The sequence below is a fragment of the Pieris napi genome, chromosome 9, assembly GCF_905475465.1.
Source record: "Pieris napi chromosome 9, ilPieNapi1.2, whole genome shotgun sequence".
Lineage (NCBI taxonomy): Eukaryota > Metazoa > Arthropoda > Insecta > Lepidoptera > Pieridae > Pieris > Pieris napi.
In genome coordinates, this window is record NC_062242.1 from 7,118,092 (window position 1) to 7,142,075 (window position 23,984).

General features: G+C 30.2%; 1 protein-coding gene across 4 annotated transcripts in view; it reads left to right on the forward strand.

Annotated features, from left to right (window-relative positions):
- Positions 1–23,984, forward strand: part of LOC125052332 (kinesin-like protein CG14535) — a 255,440-nt gene that overhangs the window by 160,907 nt on the left and 70,549 nt on the right. Inside the window, exons 1-2 of one of the 4 annotated variants that reach the window (XM_047653110.1) lie at positions 9,266–9,356; positions 14,448–14,556. The exons of 1 other annotated variant lie outside the window; for it this stretch is intronic. In XM_047653110.1, coding sequence (XP_047509066.1) covers positions 14,501–14,556 — 56 coding nt within the window. In that variant the 5' untranslated portion in view covers positions 9,266–9,356; positions 14,448–14,500. Of the gene's footprint in view, positions 1–9,265; positions 9,357–14,402; positions 14,557–23,984 lie in introns of those variants that run through there. 2 more of the 4 variants (XM_047653108.1, XM_047653109.1) reach the window with 2 other exon arrangements.

Here is a 23,984-nt window from a genome sequence, read left to right on the forward strand (position 1 = left end):
AAATTAACCGATTTCATTCTTTTGTTTATTTGATAAGATAAACGAGTCACGTTGTTTAATTCTTATTTAGATACAACATTAGATAAACAGTACAAATCACCGCTTGGAAAAACGACTTTACATAGCTCCTTTTGGATGCAAATAGCTGTATTAAATTTGCAATTTAGACCTTGATAGCCTCATAAGGTGTCCTAAGCTGTAAGATGCAGAGCCAACAATAATTTTATTAAGCTGGTATTTACCAGTATTTAACATAACGTTTTTTTAACATATACTTAAAGTTTTGTATAAAAGGAAAATACCTGAACTATACATGAATATGAAGGTTTATTATTATACCATTATTATTACCATTAACCACCACCAGGACCACCAAGGAAGTGATATGTACGAATATCTTGTGGAATACTTTAATATAATTTACTCAGAAATTGAAAGATGTAAGATTTTTCTATATAAGTAACTAACACTTAATGCTACGGTGAATAAGAATTTACTGAGGTCGTGATGTGTACAAAAATTGTTAATGTGAAAGAGTTGTAACCTATTTTATATGACTTATATTAGTTTTTTATTGAAATGTCTTCGGCCTTAGTAAATGTAGTTTTGTTTATAATTTGATGCTGTCACTGTTGTAAAAATCCTTGTACGAAATATTATAAATAATAATTTAAATAAAATTTAAGTTTAAATAATAAAAAAAAAATATTTAAAATTATTTTTTTTTCTGAAAATGTACGGCTCTCCTAAAGTCAGATCGAGGCTATAAATAAAAATTATCAAACCTAAACAAAGATTACCTACAAAGGGTATTCTCACTGTGTATGAAATCGCTTACGCGTATAACTTATACCACCCAAGAATTGGCAAACTGTCAGGCCAAAAGATCCTTCAGACAATGAACTCGTCCTATTGTAATACTCAAATAGCTTTCACACTAGACCGTATACATCATTTTATTAACAAATTTTGTTTGTGATTCCTTATCAGCAATCGCACGACAGTTTTATGGCTTGAAAACTACTTGCGCATTCATATTTTTCCCAGCTTATTTGCATGTTATATCTTAATTTGGTGAATAAATCGTATCTTTGCAAGTAATAAAAGTATATATACTTCCAGTCTTGTTAATTCAAAATCTAATATAAGACCAAAATCTCTCTAAATAAATTTAAGAATGTCTTCTTAGATTATTCTATTCATATTATATACTTATAGCTTACTAGCTGACCCGGCAAACGTTGTTTTGCCATGTATATTATTTTTTAAGATCAACAAAAATAACTATACTAAAAAATAGGGGTTGATCGTAAGAGGGATGAAAATTTAAGGTTAAAATTTTTATTTGGGGTGGATATCACTTAGGGGTTTGAAAGATATATAGTAGCCGATTCTCAGACTTACTGAATATACATAAAAAAATTCATAAGAATCGGTTGAGCCGTTTCGGAGGATTATGGGAACGAACATTGTGACAAGAATTTTATATATTAGATTAAGAAGTTATAATTTAACCCTGCGTTTGAACCATGACTATGACAATGGACGTACGTATTTTTCTTTCTATATATGCTACGAACAGTTGCTTGCGAAAATCAATGACATGTTCAATGGTGGCTGTCTCTATTACTTGCCAGTTAAGAAAAAAATTGTAACCTGAGACCAATTTTATAAATATCATACAAGCAATTTAATCATCCGGTTCGTATATATCAATGAATCACTAGTAAACAATTATTAAAGCATTAAACAGTCATCTCTGAAAGTAAAAGGGAACTTCGTAAAGTGGCTAATAATTCGATAGATACTTTTACTTATTCCCCGAAATACTTACTCATTGGGGTCGAAGAAAAAGGCATTCGGATAATCTAGCTGAGATAATTTCCACTCAAGTGTACCGATGTCTTCGCTTAGGGCAACGAGCGACGCCGCGGGGCGCGCTAACTGATGGGGATTTAGTGGGGATCTCTTAATTTATAGCCTTGCGATTTTATTGTGTTAAGCGATGAGCGAAAAGGTAGTTGCTATAATGGAAAATTACACAGTAATTTGTAACATACAATCATTTTGACGTGATAACGTCTTTAAAATCGTTTTAGTCGGGTGACATGTTCAGAAACTTGTGTCACACCAAAACCTCACGAGCGCGATCGCAGGTTTAACGAGAGAGAGACGGACCGATCTCCCGTCTCATCTCGAGCGCTGCCAGTCATTCCGTGAATGTATGAAGAAAAATGTATATCATAGTCGAATAAGTAAACTTGTCATTTTACACCCGAAATTTATCATCAAAAGTGTGAATAAAACGATAGATGTAATTTAAAATTTGAAAAAATTGTTATCTTCATTAATTCCTTACTTCCCAAAAACTTATATCACCAATAAGACGTTATCACGTAAACATCTCGATCGTAAACCTACTTTACAAACAACCAATATTTTTTTAAGTACAAATCTTTCAGCAAAGACAACACTTAGTCTATGCGTGCATTGTTTTTATACAAATTTAAATACTAGGTCAAACGTGAATTAGAGGTTCATAGCTATCTCAAAATTCGCTTACTTTAACTTTGTCTAATACTGTAAATCGTGATATCGTGTTCTCGATGATGGGTTTTAATCAATCAAATTAATTTTGTTTAAGCTAAAAATAGACCATAAAACATAGACCAAACAGCTCCAGCTCCCGCTCTCGCTGCCTCCGTTATCTTAAGCACAGAACAAATGTTATCTACAGACTCATAGCGAGTGAAATAATCTGATTTGTCCATTTGCCGGTCACAGGACATAACAAACGGCCGGTACTTCGATTAACAGAATTGCTTTTTGTTCCTTTATACCGATTATTGTACTTAATACGAGGTGAACATAGTATTATAGTTGATATATTGCGCATTTATCTTTATTATACTAAGTGATTTTTACTTCAGTTATTGCTTTGAGATTAAATTATAATATAATTATACTGATGATGAGAATTCTTATAGGATTGCTAGCAATTGTAATGGTATGCAGTATTCATGGTAATTATGAAGGTATACAGAATAAATTCACAATTTCTTTTGTTTTATTAACACTTGGATTTATTGAAATAATTTTGATATCAAAACTCTAACTTAAACGATAACTAATCGTTAAAAGATGGCTTGTAATAATTAAAATAAGACATTTTCACTATAATGTATTAAAACGGTAAACAATGTTTACTTTGAACTAGAATATAGGTACCTTCATAAATCCCGAATCTATAAAAATATTTAAGATGAATTTAATAAGCGAATGTAAGTATTCGAATAGATTTTTTGATGCACTCATGGTATGTATCCACAGGTTAATGAACCCTTTTTTCTTGATTCTATTGTAATAAAGCATAGGTTATCTGGCTGATAACTTGAAATGTGAGTCTACGTGACAATCTGTGGCAAAGACGATTAACAATTGAATTCGAATTTAGAACTAGCCGGAATAGTGTGACAAAAAGCTTGTCATGGTAATTTGCCAGTATTTATGGTAACATTTATCGCGTCATCCCCCGATGGTGCCCGGCATTTGTAAAACAGCCGGATTATCGGGAAACCTCCGGCAAAAACAGCCGGCACATAAATTTGCCACAATGATTCATGATTGCAGAAAGTTTTTGCCCAGTCGCTTTAATTGTAAAGTTTTTAATCGATAGGGAATTTTAAATTTTAATGTGCAGTTCGGGAATGGGAAAAGTTTTTATATGAACATAATTATCACGCTACCTATTTCAATGTTTGGGTTTTAAGTAATATAAGGTAAGTAAAGATAAAGCATGTGGCATTGAACTTTTTAAACAATTATACTGTCGCAATCTCCATATAATAACAATATGTAATTCAGTGATAAATATATAAAATAAGCAGTATTCGGTTATATGTAACAGAATTTGAATATTATATGTCGTTTAAAAAAATCTGCTTTATATACGGGTAAAATCGGTACAGACGCGGACAACGAAATCAATATAGTATATTCACATAGCGAGAAAATTGAGGGTATTAGTTATGTACATCGTGTAATGAAATTATTAGAAAATAAACTATATAAAATAAAAATATTAGTATATAGTTAAAATCATACCATACCACACCACACTACACCACACCACACCATACCACACCACACCACACCACACCAGACCACACCACACCACACCACACCAAACCACTCCACTCCACACCACACCACACAACACCACACCACACTATACCATAGAGGCCCAGACCTGAGATTTCTGTAACTGTAAAAATTTAAAAAGATATATTTTTCATACGGGTCTCTTTTAGGATGTTATATAGCATTTATTCATGAGGGATAAAATAAGATTCTAATGGTAAAATCATTTTTCAAATCGGTCCAGTGGTCTTGTACACTAGTAATAGTAATGTAGGTACCAATCTGGAAGTTAATTTTGGAAATGATTACACCTGTAGTAGACACACGCGTAAAAAAATGACCATATCAAAAAGTATGTAGTAAATATGAAGTAGGAAGGTTCTTTTTCCAGAATATACTTACTAAACTTGACTATATCTTAAACAAGGTCAGCAGGAGTGGTGTACGGTAAAGGTCATTTTAAAGTGCTACATAGAAGTTATAAAAATTAACCTATACATCAAAAATTTTACCTGAGCACATTCATTTTTAAACTTTGCGAACCATATAGTTCTATACAGGTTAACCGTGTATTCGTAAAAGCAGCTTTAAGCGAAAATTTAAATTTTCATTCACAATTTCATTACTGTAGCAAAGTTAGCGGTAGTTAACCGCGAAAGATAAAAAGAAAGTTCTAACGAATATTTAACTTTCCACTAATTTTATAGACGGTTAATTAATTACTGCGGCTCGTAAATCTTGTTTCGTAAGTTTGAAAGTTTCCCTGTTTTTTGGAATAAATACGACTGTACCACCAAAGACTTTTCGACGTCGAGTATAATATAGGTATACGTATTTCAAGCAAAAGTCATTCATACAAAATATATATATATATCTTCGCCATTAAAGTAACTAAGGTAATTACAGTAATGTATGGAGCGCGATTCAAAAATAGAGGGCTAAAGGAATCTGCTCTAAGAAGCCTTTGCAATTTCGTAGTAAAACAAGGAACTTTAATGATTTAATTGAATGTCAGGAAATGTCCATAAATATGGTCTTTTTTAGGTTTTTTTTTAAAGACAATTCACACCAATTGACCTAGTCCCATGCTAAGCTGGTGAAGCTTGTGTTATGGGTACTAGGCAACGGATATACATACATATATATTATAGATAGATAAACATATAAATACATATTTAAGCACCCAAGATCTAAGCACACCAAATGCTCATCACATCGATGTTCGTCACAGCCGGGGATCGAACCCGGGACCCATGGATTCGCAGTCAGGGGTACTAACCACTAGACCAATGAGTCGTCAAATAATCGTCAATTATTTCAATAAGTTAACTACTCGATTACCAAAATGGTACAACATGAAAAGCTTCGATACTACAAAATGACGATTGTTACTGGCTGGAGTTCAGAGTTCATGAGGATTTTAGGGAACGCAAAATATAGTCTGGAAATTCACCAGGGCAATATACTATTTTTGAAACTTCCGCTTACCGTTTATTCATCAATAGAAAAAGATAAAAGCTATGAAAAAGTTATATGCAGTATCGGTTTGATAAATGTCTTTCAAACTCATGTCGGTTGGTGAATTTCGAAGTACGTGAATTTAAGGTTATAAAACACAATATTGTTGAATTGGGATTGTGTGTAAAGATAATTATTTCATAGTATAGTCTGTGAAATGAGGTCTATTTCATAGACTACATGTATGTTAAGGAAAAGACGGATGCTACAAGATTTTACACAACTATGATCGTCCTAATAAGATTTCAATGCAGACAATGTATAAAATTAAAAGGTGGCTTATGTCAAAAGTCGTAGAGGGTAACAAGTGAAGCAGAGATAATGTGAAATTGCCTTGTAAGCACATTTAAGGTTCCTACATTCAACGCTTTCTTTCAAACTGTCAAATGCTGCATATTTTGGATTCGAATTTTAAAAATGTTCGAAATTTAAATGTATATGAGTAAATTAATCATTTAGTAACTGGATGAACAAATCAAATAAATCTAATCAAATTACGATTATTCAAATTAGATGCGTCTTAGGGCATGCTTATGAATGTCAAAAACGCTTCTATTTAGTAACCTTAACGCATTAATGTTTTTTGATATGTGTTTTGAATCTGTTTAAAGGCAGTTCCAATATTTCACTAGGAATCATGTTATAGCAGCCTATACGTAGGCCCATAAATGAAGTATTTATTTTCTGCAACCTGTAAGATGGCTGGAAAAGTTTTCCCTTATTTCTTGTATTCCTGTTGTGAATGTCACTGTTCTTTAAAAGAGAACTAATATTACTACGCACAAAAACGATACAATTGTAGATATAATATTGGGAAGGTACCGTCAAAATATCGATTTTCCAACGTTAACGCAAAAGAGGTAACTGATATTTGAAAATCATAGTACAGATTTTAATAAGTCATCTGATCGTATGGTAGTCGATAATAATCTATTGCCACTGCAAAACTAGCGGATATCCTATAGAACTCACTTCTAATCTATTCTAGCATTAAAATTACGATGGACGAATGGACGTCGTGTCTACTTCGGCTTCTTACTTGATTATTTGGTTTTCAGTATTTCATATTTTACCCCATGCATATATTTATATACTTAGTTTAATTGCATTTAATTGTTTCAGGTATGAATGAAACATTTCGGCGATAATGCGTAAGTTAAAAAAAGGGTGCGTGTACTTATGTACGCGCGTAAGAAGTTATACTTCTTTGGCATTATTAAAAATAGTTTTTGATTGCACGCAAATAATTAATTACAATTAAATAATCAAAGACTGGAAAAGGAGTCATTATAGTCAATAAAGTTCACTTTACATTTTAAAAATTAAATAAATAATTATTAATTATTATTCTCTTACATTAAGTGTAACATAAATTCCATTATTATTCGAATGTTGTTTTTAAATTATGTATGTCCAATGCCGTAGCATCTTCCGTGGGCAACTTAATTCTGTTAATTTTGTGTCACGGTGCGCGCGCATCGTAAAATTTCACTCTCATCATTTTTCATAACGTGCCTAAACTTCAAAAATATGTCCCTCAAAAAAGTATCAAACTTGATATAGACAATTGGTTTGACTGCTCTTGAAACTATGTAGATTTAAGGTTGATGAAAGTTCTAGAAGACTTAGTATTTAAAACTCGCTCCCTAGACTCTAGAACATTCCTATCCAATTTATTATTATATTAAAAAAACAAACTAGCATTATATTTTTTCATTCAAAATTTACTAAATATTATAAATGAATCATTTATTAAACAAAGGAAAAGCCAAGTTAAAGTCATCTGTCTTTATTTCCAAACATTGGGTATAGGGACGGTGCAAATTGATTGATAGAGCTTTCAGACATTGAACAATTCAACCAAATTTGCTTAAAATATACATAAAAACGTTTTATTGTCATTTTTAGAAGTGTTTTTAGAATAAATCCGTGTTGGGAGGTGTAACGCATGTGTTGTATAAATAAAATTATATTTCAAACAATTCAACACCACATTATATAAGCAGACACAAACTTCTACAACATTACCATTTTTTTATATAAAATCTAGTTTGTATTTTAATGTATATTTCATAAGATGTCGCAATATATGTTAAATAAATAAATCCTATATTTACCTTGATGTACCTATATATTATGAATAAACAAAACCCATACTATCAGCCATATCAAACTAGCATGGAATTATCTTATGTCATTTTCTATGTTAGTGTCACAAACCTCATCTATGAACTCCCAATAATTGACAATTTCCTTTGGCATAGGTAATAAGATTTGTCTCAACTTTTAACGTAACTGGCATAAATCATTATCTATAAACTCAATTTCCCCCTAAATTGAAAGTTATAAGCCTACATTCTTGTTGTGTAATATTTCAGACGTGTTTTAAAACTGCCCCTCGTTTAGGGATGAACTCCCATTTTTTCCTGTACTAATCCGACAATCCCGAAAATGGAGTAGTCAATTAAATGGACCTCGGTGTTGGGGGTCTATCTCAAATTTTATAAAACATATTCCTTGTTTTTACTGCGTCTGAAATGTGATTGGAGTTAAAAATTATATCATTTATTTAGCAGAGATACGCATAAAAGTATATTTCGTTTAATAAACTTGAGATTTCTGCAGCTATACCACATACAAGTAATCTTTATATTATAAATGTATGTAACCAAAAAGACAGAACATTACTGTTTAAATCTAGATTACACTGCATAGTATACTATAAATAATAATAATAAAAAATTATATATAGAAAACTGTAATAAATTTAAAAAATTTAATTCTGCCAGAATTTCCTTGATGTATTGCGATACTTATTCGTTAAACAAAAGCTTCAGCGCCACAATGCTGCAATGGTAATATTCATTTACATCACCACTCCTAAACTTTATCTAAAAAATCCTTATCTCTAACCAATGTTTTCGAAAGGGCAAACTTTGTTATGAAAGCAAAATTCCTAAAATCATATTTAAAGCCCTAATCGAAGATTCCCACGAGTAAAATTCCCTATTACAGGGGTGGACGCATCTTGCAACACTCATATCCATTTCGCACCAACAACCGACAATCATTGCAAAGTCGACCTTATTTTTAATTATGTTGGTTTTTGGATTGTACATGAGAGAAAAATTATAATAGTTCTACTTGAAAAATTAATTATATAGTTTTTATATAAATTTATTTCTGTGGTTATTTGGAGGTTATTGCCCCTGTAAAAATGTCTAGATACTTACCAGTCGTTGTAGGTATAGCACACATAATAAAGTATTAAAAAATATAGATAGAATCTTGATTTTACACCCGTGCATAGTCATTAAATGGAGACAGTCCAAAAGACAATTTGAAAACTAACCAATTCGAAATCTGTATATAAAGTCTTGTTGTTAAACGTGAAACAATAAATTATTCAAAGAACCGACCAACTTCAGCTTACTACGATTTTTTACCCAAGCTTTTCATTCAAGATCCCTCGGAAAACAAAATCATTTCAGTACCCTTGAAGTTTCTGGAAATCAGTACAATGCAATTCCGGCCTACTAGGCGCACAGGAATGACTAGGAAGCCATGAGATGCACCTCTGAATCCTGAAGTTCAATTCAGTAGCGCATGAAACGTGGAGGGTCGCACACGTCTCGCCCTGTCTCGTACTTCGTGTCGTGTATATAGGCGTGGGTGTAGTGTTTGTGCTTAATTCTGAGGTTCGTCGTATATTATGTTTCATTAAAAAAAAATTACGTAAAATACTACGATGTTAAAATACGCAACTGTACATATAATTACAAAATTAAATTAAATAATTAATACAAATATAGTTAAAATAGTTGTTAGAAAATGTATCAAAATTAATTAAAATATGTTTAAATACTTAAAATTATTGTACACATTCCTACAAAATATAATAAAATACTCTCGTGCGCAATAAAATAGCAATTACTTTTTTATTATAAGTACTTTTATACCCCTACAAAAATAATACTTATGTTTTATTACATACTAAAAACTGATTAAATCTTTGTATGCACATTATTTAACCACGTGGCATAACGCCCTTTTGAAGGTTGTATTTATATATATTATTGAAAATCCTTTCTGCTTTGGAAAAGAAATGAAATCCGTTTACTTATATACAAAATGATTTAGTGAGTTCTTTTAATTTAAAGTTTTGCAATAAATGTAAAATTAAAATTTTTAAAAATTTAATTAAAAAATAGTATTTTAAAAATCATTATCGTATTTGTTTTTCAGTTTATAAATAAATTTATATTTAAAAAAATGACCGAACTATAAAGAATTGCAGCATGATATCCGCAAAAGCTGCACTGCATTATGTAGAGTTGCCCTGCGGCCTTGTCTGCGATTTTACAGAATTCCTGTAAGTTTTTCAAGAGCTTTTCGTTTTGTCATAATACAATGTAAAATTCAATATGAATCCTTTTTAAGTGAATAATAGTTGCTCTTGAACCTTTCACAATAATAATTTAGTCATAAAAGCTACGTGGGGCATTTTACAAGAAGAAACATTTTTTCATTTTGAAATAAGAATATTTAAGTTTCAAAATAACTATTATTATAATTAAGCCTCTCTAGGTTATTCAAATAATGCAAAATAAATAAAAATCTGACTAAATGCAGGATATGTATGGCTATAGACAAGATAGCCAAATATTATATTGTTTGTATTTTTCAGTAAAATTCTCAAACATTCCTGCCGGGTCACGCTATCATAAACTATTTCTTCAACGTTTAGGGGAGAACAAAACTAGCGAACTAATTAATTGTACCGAGTAACTATGTAAATGCACTGCGTGAAATAGGAGGCTCAGACACACGCAGATACCCTTTAGAACGTATAAAAAGAAACTACAAGCATGGTTTCTTATACGTATGTTAGCTATTGGAGATTTTAACTAGTAAGTCTACACTAATATATATTATAAAGAGGAAAGATTTGATGATTTGTTTGAACCCTATGTTATCCCTAACACAGGCTTAAGAATATTTTCAAAAAGGCTAGGATTTTGTATGAAATTATGATAGTAACCCAAGATCTGAAAAAGACCAATAAAAATTCATAAATAGCGTACGCTACGGAAACTATTAGCAATAGAGCAAAGTTATATACAACAATTATATAAGACATCAATATATAAAATAATATTATATGTACTCAATAAGTCTATTTACCGAGAATAGCTTTACAATAAATAATATCGTGCTACGACCAAATTAATGCGAGAGGGCAAAGCATAGCTGGTATATTATTTCACTATGTATCAAACTAGTACATAAACGTTGGACCTGGGTAAGGCGCCCATGGTGACACATGGTTATGGTGGCAATAATTGTGAGTAGAGTGGGAACACTCTCCATAAGCTTAATATATGCATTGTTTTAATTAATAAACGTTTTTCACGAATTAAATGCCTATTTGATTAGTTGCCTCGGTACAAATACTTAGTCGCATTCTTTTCTTTTCAAACTCTTAACGGATATTATTAAGTTAAATAAGCCGATGTATTGTGTAAATGATCAAATAATATAAAAGATCTATCAATAAATTAACAAATATTATAACATATATACGAGTATATTGTTAATACTTTTCACTCTTTCGTACAGTGTGTAGCCACAATAAACGCGATCGTCCGACAACATACGCTAATGAAATTTATAAACCATAAACCGTAGAGTGTAATAATCATAAAGCCCCGCCGGTCTATGCATCAGGGTATAAGGTAACTTGAAGGTTTAGCGTCAATTGTGTGTTAAGAATAATGTTACAAGAGGTTTCTTTTATAAATTGGTACTTTTCTATGAACAACGAGAGACTATTATTTTAAATGTCGGTTGTTTTTACTTAGAATCACTTTTTTTACTAGATTCATAAACATGGGTAATACTTTTGAATAATTCTAACGATTTATTAAAATAACTCAATAGTATTAAAAATTAAGTTGTTGTCCCGTTTATAGATGCAAATTACCAAATTCATGATTTATTTATTTATTTGCTCTTTACTAAACAATATCCAAACAATTACATTATACACAAAAGCCAGAAATGGAATGATATTTTTTAAGTTTGTTAATAAATTAAATTTAGCGCTTGTCATTAGTAATATGACGACATTTCGATTCACGCCGTGTGACCTCACTCCAAGTCATCGTGACACATAATTGAAAAACATTGAAAATATTATCAAAAGCTCAACATGTGTATGCTCTAAATATTGACATAATTTTATTTACTTACGCATAAAGTATGCGGCATTTTATCGGTAAATAAAATAAGAATAGCTGAACTATATGCTATTGGAATGGAATAATATGGAATTATATTTATTTAGTTACTAGCTGACGATAACGTGTTCCTATATTAACTATGAATATGAATATCAAATGGGTATAATTAAAAAACATTTTTTTATCAAAAACTTGGCTTTGTTTTAAGTTTTATTCTATTTATAGCGTTAATTGCTGACAAATTAATATTGACGTTAAGTTTCCTAATGTTTCGCCCATTTTTCCAAAAATTTTCATTCATAAGAAACTTCTCCTGTCAAAAATAAACACAACAAAATAAGAAGCAAAATTCTTCTATTCGTTCACGCGTGATGCGATGACCAAGCGAAATACAGATTCATTTTTATATATAGGTATAGAAATCTTTCACATATATAGTTAATTTTCTAAAAAGTTTTGGGAATCTAAAAATGCACAGTTACGTTACTAAAAAAACTAAAAAACTCGTTTCAAAAATAAAAATGTTTTTTATTAAAATCATAAACAGTTTCGTATCATTTTGTACATTACGCTTATTTCTCGTTGATTGAGTATATAAGTATTTACATGAATTATTCTTTTAATATTCATTCAAGGGGAAAATTATAAATCACACCTTTGAAGAGCACTACACATATTCAAAGTGACAATCGCTCAAACACGATAATTCCGCTTCAGTACCTCACAAAGGGAGCCGAACGTACTTCAAGACGTTAAAAATTTATGACTAGCACTTTGTGCTTTTATTGTCGTCGTCTGACGTCACGATAATTAAAGTAGACCTTCCTAAGCACTGAATAAATTATAAAGTTCGCACCCAGACGCTGGTGATTGTTTTTTGAACGCAAGTGCATTTAATGTTTTGGAAAATTTATTTTAACTGAACTTCATTCTTACTTTGGTTCGTCTATACTCTAAAGTTATAGCAAAATTATAGATAGGTTTTTTTTGTAGCTCAAAGTAGTAGAAATAGACAGAGATATATCATTTATTACAAACAAAAACACACTCAAATAAACACACAAAATAACAATAATCAAAGAGAAAAAATTAAATAAAAAGATTATGAGAGATATTTTTTTTTTCCTTTTCCCATTCGGTTCGTTTCAAGTATGTAATGCGTGTGTGCTGTAGCTGTAATTAGCCCTGGCACAGCATTATGCTGAGGAGCAGAATGTTCCACAGCGCTGGTCATTCTGCCAGAGACCACATAAGCAGTAGATAATAATATGCCTTTAAATGCATTGAGGAGCATGTAAGATATCATCTATGTGGAGAAAGTAACAGTAGCTGGACTAGCTATAATATTTCATAAATTGATATCAAATTTCATAGCTCCAGTCATAAAAGCGTACCTTGGCTTCGATATAAACTAACAAATAAACCAGCGGGAAACGCCATCAAAATCAATTTTCTTAAAAGCTCCGACACCTTTATAGCCAAGACGTAAAATGAACGATGAAAATACATTTTACGGCTTCAAAATAAGTGTTAATTAAAACATAACATTTTTTTATTACGTTAATTACCGTGTAATTATTTCATTAGTACTTTTTACGATAAAAAATGAAAGAAATTATATTGATACTAGAAATGTGAGGTTTACACGTTTTAATCAAATTAGGTCTGTGACTACCGAAGTACATCCCTTACGTTCATTATTTAGTCTTCAATAATAGCAGTCAGCAGTCTATATATAATAGCAGTCTATATATATAATTTAGTCATAAAATCTTGTTATGATATAATTAAACTATTTATTTCAAATAAACATAAGTACATAAAATATAATGGCATTTAATTACATAGAACTAATTATACCATATTCAATATTCATATATCAAAAATTTATAGAAATTTCACTGATTGTAAACACAACAATAATTATAATAACATTGTGTATTTATTTCAGATATTTTAAAACTTTTAAGTTGTGCCCAGGTCTTACCATAATTAACATAACGGCATTCGCACAAATTAAACGTAATTCATGTATTATTCTAATTGAAGTCAAATATTAATACCCCAATAACTTCTGTTACACAGAACTTGATTTACATGGCACGTGGTAGAGCACTAAAATTAATTACATTCGAGCCTTTTCGGAGTAACTTGACAACTAAAATCACTTTGTTACGACTTCAACGCTTTTCCTTAATTAGTCATCAAACGGTAGAACTTCATTTAAGGTTGTAAAGTTAATTACTGAAGTACTAAAATGTTGATTGGATATTTTCAAATGTTCTATTAGATCAATGTTAGTCATTAAAAATATTAACCAAAAATCCGCGTCAGACTCAAAAATACAAGCCTCAATTTTCGAATTAAAGTGAAAAATAAGAATAATTAAATACCTATATAGCTTGTATTAACTTAATGAGATTGTAAAATAAAATATATACACATATTACTGCTGCAAATAATGTATATTTTTTATTCGGATGTAAACTTAATATACGCCAGAACCTCATTAAGTTTAAACTAATAGTTATATCGTTTCTAATAAAGTGTATATTAGACGTTTAAAAATGTGTGTAATAATTTATATTTAATCCCGTGAAATGGCCTCTTTCTCTCATCAAGAAACCCAGTCGAGTCCAGCGAAGGAGCTACCAAGGTAATTCTTGCAATTTATTGTAGCTTTTAGTAAGTTTATAGTTTAGTTATTTATTTACAAGCTGGCGTAACATTTTTTACGCTGTAAGTATGTTTCATAGTCAGATTTACATTTCTTACATTGATGCCTATCATGAAAGATATATTGGTTTTCAAAAGATACTATTTGTGCGATTATCTTTGTTAATGTTATGTAAAAAACTATAAATTAAATGATAAAAAAATTACCGTTTCGCACATTATTACCACAGTAGATTACTGAAATTTTTTAAGGGAAAAATATTCTATCGGTTTGACTGTATATCTTATTAAGATTATAATACCAATACTCTGTACCTCCCAATAGATAATATAGACCTAGATATATAAAAGCGCGCGACGCCTCGATATTTTTGAAATCCGTAGCGCTGATGTTTTACCTTGTAATTGCGCGGTGCAAGAACTGAACATTGGAATTTCTATTGGGAGCTACGGAGTACAGTAATCTACCATAAAAAATACCAATGAAAAAAAACAAATAATTAAAGTAATAATATAAAACGTATTATATTATTTAGAATATTTTACAAATACTTTAAACGATTGTGCTAAAATGACGCCATTTTGCATATTATTTATAATCTATTGTATGAATTTGTCAAACTGATTTGCAATTATTATCCCATACTAGTTAGTCTAGTCGACAAGTTGAAAATGGAACAAAATAGAGATACTACTCCTAAAATTATGTGCGATAGCTCATTGGATCCGGAATGACGTCTAGAAAAATGTGCTAAAAGCGTGTATTAGCACATAAAAAATTGCAAAAGTTATAGACCATTAAAGATGAAAAAATAATGGCATTTAGTTTTTTGCCAATATTTAATAAACTATTAATATTTAAGAAATTTCAAATAAAGATTCTGAAAGAGGAGGAAATTTCTAATAAAAAACTCCTGACTCCCAGAACTCTATCTCCATTATTTATAATGTTAATTTAACGCTGAAAATAGGTCTGCGGGTGACATTTTTAGGATTCGCGCGTGGCGTCAAAAGCGACTACGGCACATTAATTAATTTATTTAAGGTATTGAATATTTTTTTTTAAATTTGAAAAAATTATGGTGTGTTCTGAACACTATAATTAATTTATTCCCGTTGAAAATTTTACTTAAAGTTAATTTTTCAACAAGTTAAATAATTGTTAACTAACGAAATTTTCTCGAACGACCGTCTTAATTGTAAGTGAAAAAAAATGTTTAAATAATGGTCGTAAAAATATTTCGCTTCGTAGAGCCTTTCTTACATACATACTTAACAAGATCGTGCCATAAAAGTTAAAAAAATATTTATACTTTGTTTATAACAATTTTTTTACTTAAACAAAAACTTAAAAATCCATGTAATGATGTTAAAAAAATTTTTTTTTTTCTCAATCATCATATAATCGTTTTTTTATTAATACAAGATATTTATTAATTTGCAAAAAAAAAATTCCCGCCATTTGTTGATCATTTTTTTTAAACAAATTGATTAAAAAAAATGTAACACAACTTTATTACATTAAAATTTTTATGATTTTTAAAAAAAAATTTTTTCCTTAATAACAATTTTTAATTGTTTATAATCGTTTTTTTTAATTTTCTATTGTTTAAATAATTAGTTAAGAAATTTTTTTTTCCTAAAAATCATAATTGACAGTCTTCTATAAAGTAAAAGAAAAAATTTTTTTTTTTATCAACAATTCTATTGTTTATTAACTTACCAATTTGTTATAAACAAATATTCAACTTTGGTTTATTTTTTTTCTAAAACTTCTAAAATTAACAAAAACAACCATATATAACAAAGTATAGAAAATTTTTTTTTTAATTTTAAATAAAAGTAATATTCATGATAATCAAAAAATTTACAAAAATAAACAATAGAATTGTTGATTAAAAAAAAAAAATTTTCTGTTACTTTATAGAAGACTGTCAATTATGATTTTTAGGAAAAAAAAATTTTCTTAACTAATTATTTAAACAATAGAAAATTAAAAAAAACGATTATAAACAATTAAAAATTGTTATTAAGGAAAAATTTTTTTTTTAAAAATCATAAAATTTTTAATGTAATAAAGTTGTGTTAAATTTTTTTTAAAAAATATTGATTTAATCAATTTGTTTAAAAAAAATTTATCAACAAATGGCGGGAATTTTTTTTTTTTCAAATCAATAAATATCTTGTATTAATAAAAAAACGATTATATGATGATTGAGAAAAAAAAAATTTTTTTTAACATCATTACATGGATTTTTAAGTTTTTGTTTAAGTAAAAAAATTGTTATAAACAAAGTATAAATATTTTTTTAACTTTTATGGCACGATCTTGTTAAGTATGTATGTAAGAAAGGCTCTACGAAGCGAAATATTTTTACGACCATTATTTAAACATTTTTTTTCACTTACAATTAAGACGGTCGTTCGAGAAAATTTCGTTAGTTAACAATTATTTAACTTGTTGAAAAATTAACTTTAAGTAAAATTTTCAACGGGAATAAATTAATTATAGTGTTCAGAACACACCATAATTTTTTCAAATTTAAAAAAAAATATTCAATACCTTAAATAAATTAATTAATGTGCCGTAGTCGCTTTTGACGCCACGCGCGAATCCTAAAAATGTCAACCGCAGACCTATTTTCAGCGTTAAATTAACATTATAAATAATAGAGATAGAGTTCTGGGAGTCAGGAGTTTTTTATTAGAAATTTCCTCCTCTTTCAGAATCTTTATTTGAAATTTCTTAAATATTAATAGTTTATTAAATATTGGCAAAAAACTAAATGCCATTATTTTTTCATCTTTAATGGTCTATAACTTTTGCAATTTTTTATGTGCTAATACACGCTTTTAGCACATTTTTCTAGACGTCATTCCGGATCCAATGAGCTATCGCACATAATTTTAGGAGTAGTATCTCTATTTTGTTCCATTTTCAACTTGTCGACTAGACTAAGTCACCAAAGCCACTAAAATATTTCAATCAAACATTAATCAACATTCGATCTATTCATGAAATATTATCAATTTGTCCCTATTATGTTACCGATTCAAATTATTGTAATTTTTTGTATTGCAACTACGTAGGGGTGACCAACTATTGGTGCGAAAAATATGCTGAATTGAATATTTTCAACATTGTTGTTACGTGTACTAATTATTATATAAAATACTTTTTAAACCTACTAAAATAAGCTGAAATTAAATGAATCAAATTAATTTCTAATTTTTTTAGAATTCTTGAAAAGTGGGAGAAATTAGATAACTTAACATAAACAACATTTGTTTACCTCGCAGTACTCCTAAAATGTATTAGGTATTGTCATTTTCCCTACTATTATTAACAGTACGTCAACGATATTTTAAATTTAACATATAAAAAAATTATAAAGAAATCTCTTTTGTCCAGAGCTCCAAGTTGATAAATATGTTAAAAGCTTTTGTATTTAAGTAAATAGGCTAAGAAAATTGTAAAGTCTTTGTTAAGCTTAATCAAGTGGATACATTCCAAAAGATTTTAGTTATCTTACATAATTCGCTGCGCACAGAACATTAAAATATTATACTATTTATTTAACTAACGCATCTGGTATATAACCTAAAAAATGGGTAAGTTCATAATAATATGAAAATGAAAGTTAGAGAACGTGACTATTTAGTCCAATTAAAGATTCTTTTGTATTTTGTTTCATTTTTCTTTAAAGATTAGAAAATTATAGGTGAAAAAACACCAAAAACCCCAACCTTAGGGTTTAACCGTAATAAAATAAACAACCTTGATGCCGGAAGGGCCACACGGCACATTCATTACTTAAAACTAAAGTAAAATAAATGATTTATTATGTACTGGTAAGTTTTATAGAACAAAAACGAGCCAAATAAATCGTTATAATTAAACTAAATAAGACGCAGGTTGACCACCGCTGTCTGTTCAATAGCAATCTATGGGCACGTCAAATTAGTTTATCTGGCACTTGGACACTCGCCAGAACTGGCTTATCTGTTAGATAAATGTGAACGATCGTTTTCGACAATTGATTGACTGCCGTAATTATTTTTAAACTATTTTCAGATGTATTGTAACTGTGATGCATCATGAAAGTTTCGTAATTATTCTTATAAAAGTAGGTTAAAGATTAAGTTTAGTTTAGTCAGGGATGAAATATTATTTAGTTTACATACATGAAACGTATATTGCAAGGCGTTTAACATCACACAGTAAATAATACCGCGTTTTGTATATAATGTAACTACATAACCAAGTAATCGGCATAAAAAAACAATTATCATTCTAAGATTAAAGTAAATTTTTACCATTTTTACATTTTGTAGCCACTTTTAGGAATGTTGACTTATTCCTTTTAATATTCGAATGAAAATTGATTCGTTACGATAAGTAATATGAAAATATCTTAACTATCCACCGGCTAACAAAATCATATCTATTTAACCAATTTGCTGCGGAGACAAATCATTTAACAGCTCAAACATCCAGATCAGCCTTGCGATTCTGTAACTCACTTTTCGAACTCACACAGCGGTTGTCACAGCGGCGGTCGCGCTCAAATCAGTCGTGAAGCAGTCATTTTACGATTTCGCATTCTGATAAGGAGGGAGCTTGTAGTTTATTGTTTATCAGAATCGCAAGGCACGGAAGAAGCCATCCTAAACAACTAACGGATTTTTTGATTTCGCTCAAAAATACAACGTTAATCTGTGATTTTTATGCATTTTATTTCATACTAATAGTAAAAATTCAATGCTGTCATAACTCCATAATTTGTTCTACAACTGAGCGTTTTTCAAGGCAGTTTTTGCCGCGCACTACTACTATCTGGAACCAGCTGCCTACTGAAGTATTTCCGAACCAATTCGACTTAGGGTCCTTCAAGAAATTACCACTTCTTTCTACTACCAATTCTTAAAAGGCCGGCAACGCACTCGCGAGCCCTCTGGCATTGAGAGTGTCCAAGGGCGGCGGTATCACTTAACATCAGGTGAGCCTCCTGCCTGTTTTCCCCCCGTTCTATAAAAACCCCAAATGGATTATATAGACAAGTAGGTGATCAGCCTTCTTTGTATGACACATATGTTCTCGGGTTTGAGACATACCGGTTTCCTCGAGATCTTTGCTTTCACCAAAGGAGCAAGCTTGTGGTTCACACTGCTTATCACATATACATATCACATATACATATCACATATACATATATAACTAATAAAATTTAATACGTAAGCCCCAATGAAATAACTCGCGAAGTAAGTCGATTTAGTCAGTAAATCGATATTAAGCACGCTGAATACAAAATTTATCGATCAACAAATCCTGTGGCGTTCGCAAATCGACGGATGAAAATAAAAGTGAACCGCTTACGAATGTTTGGTCGAAACGTTTTATACTGAAACTGAAATGAAACTGTAATTATTGTGCGTATAACGGCTACTCCGCCAGTGTAGAACCAAACAAAATGCTTATTCGAAAGGGGCAGAAGCACGGAAACTTTAAGGAACAAAATCGAAGTTGGAGGAAATACTCTTATATTAGAGCCGTTTATTATTTTCCGCCTGCTGTACGGCCGCGCCAGCTTTTTTGCCTTCCGTGGGACGCAGCAACGTGTCTACAGAAGTAGCATCCCATACCAAAGCCCGTTCCATCCTCCAAAGGGTCAAAGACATCCCATCGGGACTTGTCATCGTCTCTTTTAATAATTATGTGTCTATGAAGAGAACTGAACATTTTTTTTTAAAGACAATTCACACCAATTGACCTAGTCCCATGCTAATCTGGTGAAGCTTGTGTTATGGGTACTAGGCAACGGATATACATACATATTATAGATAGATAAACATATAAATACATATTTAAACACCCAAGACCTAAGCACAACACCAAATACTCATCACATCGATGTTCGTCTCAGCCGGGGATCGAACCCGGGACCCATGGATTCGCAGTCAGGGGTACTAACCACTAGATCAATGAGTCGTAGTCATTTTATACAAGTTTCGATGCGACATCTGCTCTATACACTACAGATGAAAATTGTCAGCAATAATCGCTTAAAAGCTAAAAAGTCTAGATTTCGCGTATTCACATTTGTAGGGTTGTGTAATAATTGTAAAATTTAAAAGCATGGCATGTTTTAAATGGAATTTATATAAGTATTAAAATTAATTTTAAAGCGATATCATTATTATTAACTCGATTATCAGATTTTTTAAATATAATTTACTGTAAGGAAACGCTTTTAACACTTCAAAAGTAACCTCCTTACTTAATTTTGTTATGTGGAATTCGATAACATTTAAGTATAATGATCTATTTAGTCTATTAGTGTTGTTTCGTTACTGTATGTTTGTCCACAAGTTTACCGAAAACTAAAATTCATCGAGATGCTTCTTTTTGGTTTATATCGGAAATAGGCCCGATATGGCCGCCCGTTGCATTCCTTATAATTCATAATACTTGTTTTATTATCTATAATATTACTTAGTTTTAATAAACAAATAAAATTGAATATTGTTTTTAATTAAAGATCGTTTAAATCTCTAGGTTGCTAATAATCTGGAGATAACACACACACTACTCTACTACTCATACATGTATGACATATTCTCAGATAAAGAGAAGTTGATGCGATTACACGTTAATAAACGTTATCCATAAATAAATCAAATCTAAAATATTTTTTTCCTTACATATAAATTCTTCTCGATATACATTGTGGAATCAATTCAAAAAAAATTGTTCCTGATACAAAATATAACGTCTACCTTTTTTTGTACTAACTAGCTTAACTGTAGCAACCCTATACGTAGGGTCCACTGCCGGATGCAAAATCAATACTGCAGTAAAGCTTACAGTCTTGTTTTAAAAATGTTTTCTGCTTAAATGTTTATTTGGAAAACATTTCGGATATCCCTTTGTTCGTGTTAATTGTTTTATTCGCGTTTAACACATTCACTGATAGTACTTTGATGCTATTTGCTGTTTTATACTTCTAAATAAAAAACTCTTACATTATAAAAATATTCATTGTACGTTAGTAGTGTTGGTCTAGTGGTTTGAGGGTTCTCAATTCTAAGGTTGTGTGAATCACGGCTGTGTACCAATAGATTTATATATCTATGTGTGCATTTAGTACTCCGTCGTACAGACAAGCCAAAAAATTTACTGTGTGTGCCAGGCACACAAGGCTGACCACCTACCTGCGTGTTTAAAAAATTACACCACGAGACAGAGACAGAAAACTGAGGCCAATATATAGAATACTCTAGTGTCACTGGGTAATGTTTTGCTGCATCATACGAACCATAACTTCATCTAGAATCCGCTGAATTTTTAAGTATATTCTTCTCAAGTTAGGTTTGTTCTTACTTAAAAGGTCTCCAAATCAAAAATTGCTATTTAATTAATAAATACATGTTTATTATAATTACAATGCTTATTGCATATTTACAATAATATGTATATACATATACACTACGAAGATTTATAACGTTCCGAGAGCAGAGCGAACGTACCAAAGCCAAAGTACCTACTTACATAATGCAGGTATAGTTTAAATCAAATAAATAGTAGGGAGAGCGTATGGCAGACTCAAAGCTGACGCGCAAAGCAAAACCATGGAAAATAAATAATGGTATTGTCTTTGATTAACATAACTCATAACATTAAAAGAAAAACGCTTTTTACCGGATTAAAGTTATGTATTATTATAAATTTACAACTATTTGACATAATTTTAAATTTATCCGACGTTTCGCGTGCTTTACAGCGTGCGTGTCACCGTGACCACGCACGCTGTAAAGCACGCGAAACGTCGGATAAATTTAAAATTATGTCAAATAGTTGTAAATTTATAATAATACATAACTTTAATCCGGTAAAAAGCGTTTTTCTTTTAAATAAATAATGTTCATCTATTCCATGATCGATGTAGCTGCAGAGTTGACGCGATAAAAGACAATATCTGCATTGGCCATTTTAAAATTATTCACGATATTACGTATAAAATAATAAAGAGCTTAATTTTTGACAAGAACTTAATAGTGATTCTTGTCAAATGAATGTGAATCACAAACCAATCTCACAGTCCCAAATTTACAAAGGTGAAATTTAAACAACAAAATCATTGAAATATCCAATAAAGATGATTCAAAATTGTTTATTGTATACCATATAGTAATTGAAATTATATACAAATAAATTACTTGTGCCAGGTGACCCAGTCCTTCCGTAACTAATATGCTAATAATAATAATATGTTATGTTACTAATATTATGATTATTATTACGTGTTTTGTGTGAATTGTAGACTAGGTTTGTGTCTGCGAATACAAATACATTAAATCCTCCACTTCTATATAACTTAGTTCTTTAGTTACTTAGTATAAAAAGCCCCATGAAGACAGGGCGGGTTATTAATGATTTTGTAAATATTTTATTGAGATTCAAATTGTTCTTAGCAAAAGTAGTTTTTATATACAAAAGTATATATTATATTATAAATCAACTATATATATTATCCTTTTGATAGAAAGATTTCTATTAAATCTAAGTATTATAATATGTATATACGATTATATACATTTCTATTATCTTTAATAATTATTGAGTAGAATTCGGAAAGCACCAAAGAAACACAAAAACACCGTAAAATCTTCGTTGCCATAATGTGGTTACGAAACTGAATTTCTATGTACCAAACAATATGATGTAACATATTTTCCTTGCAAATACTTATTGGTGTTGCAAATTTCATGGCTATTGTCGAGCTGTAACAGCTTGCATACTAAATTATATATTTGCGTACCTTGTTCAAACGCTGTATTACAGGTGCAATTCTGTTTTAGACATAACTTTGTTAGTTAAATGTAGTATTTAACGATTCAACGTATGTAAACAAAATCTATTTTTTAAATTCGGAGATAAACCACTAGCTAATTGAATTATGAATCAACAAAAGTTGTTAATCTTAATTTTATTCGACTTCTATAACCGTATTTGAAGTCGGTATGTTTTTTTTTATTAAGATAAACACAAATTAAGCCTTTTCCGTGTTTACAAACCTTTTATTACAAAATATATCTCTAATATATATAGAACTAGCTTGTGCCCGCGACTTCGTCTGCGCAGGGTTTGTATTTCGAGTAGCTTATGTTAGCATGGCGTAGAAAAAAACTACTAAAGATATTGACTATTTAAGATAAACATTCTCATCTTAACATTACATATGTGTAACTCTAGCGGTTTTGGCAGCGCACACCAGAATAGCTCGCAGATGGTAGATTTTTTCTACTTACTTGATATTTTGGACAATTCACATAATATCTTTATAAATTGTAGCCTATGTGTTATTCTGATGTATAAGCTTAATTTATTGTAAAGTTTTATTAAAATAC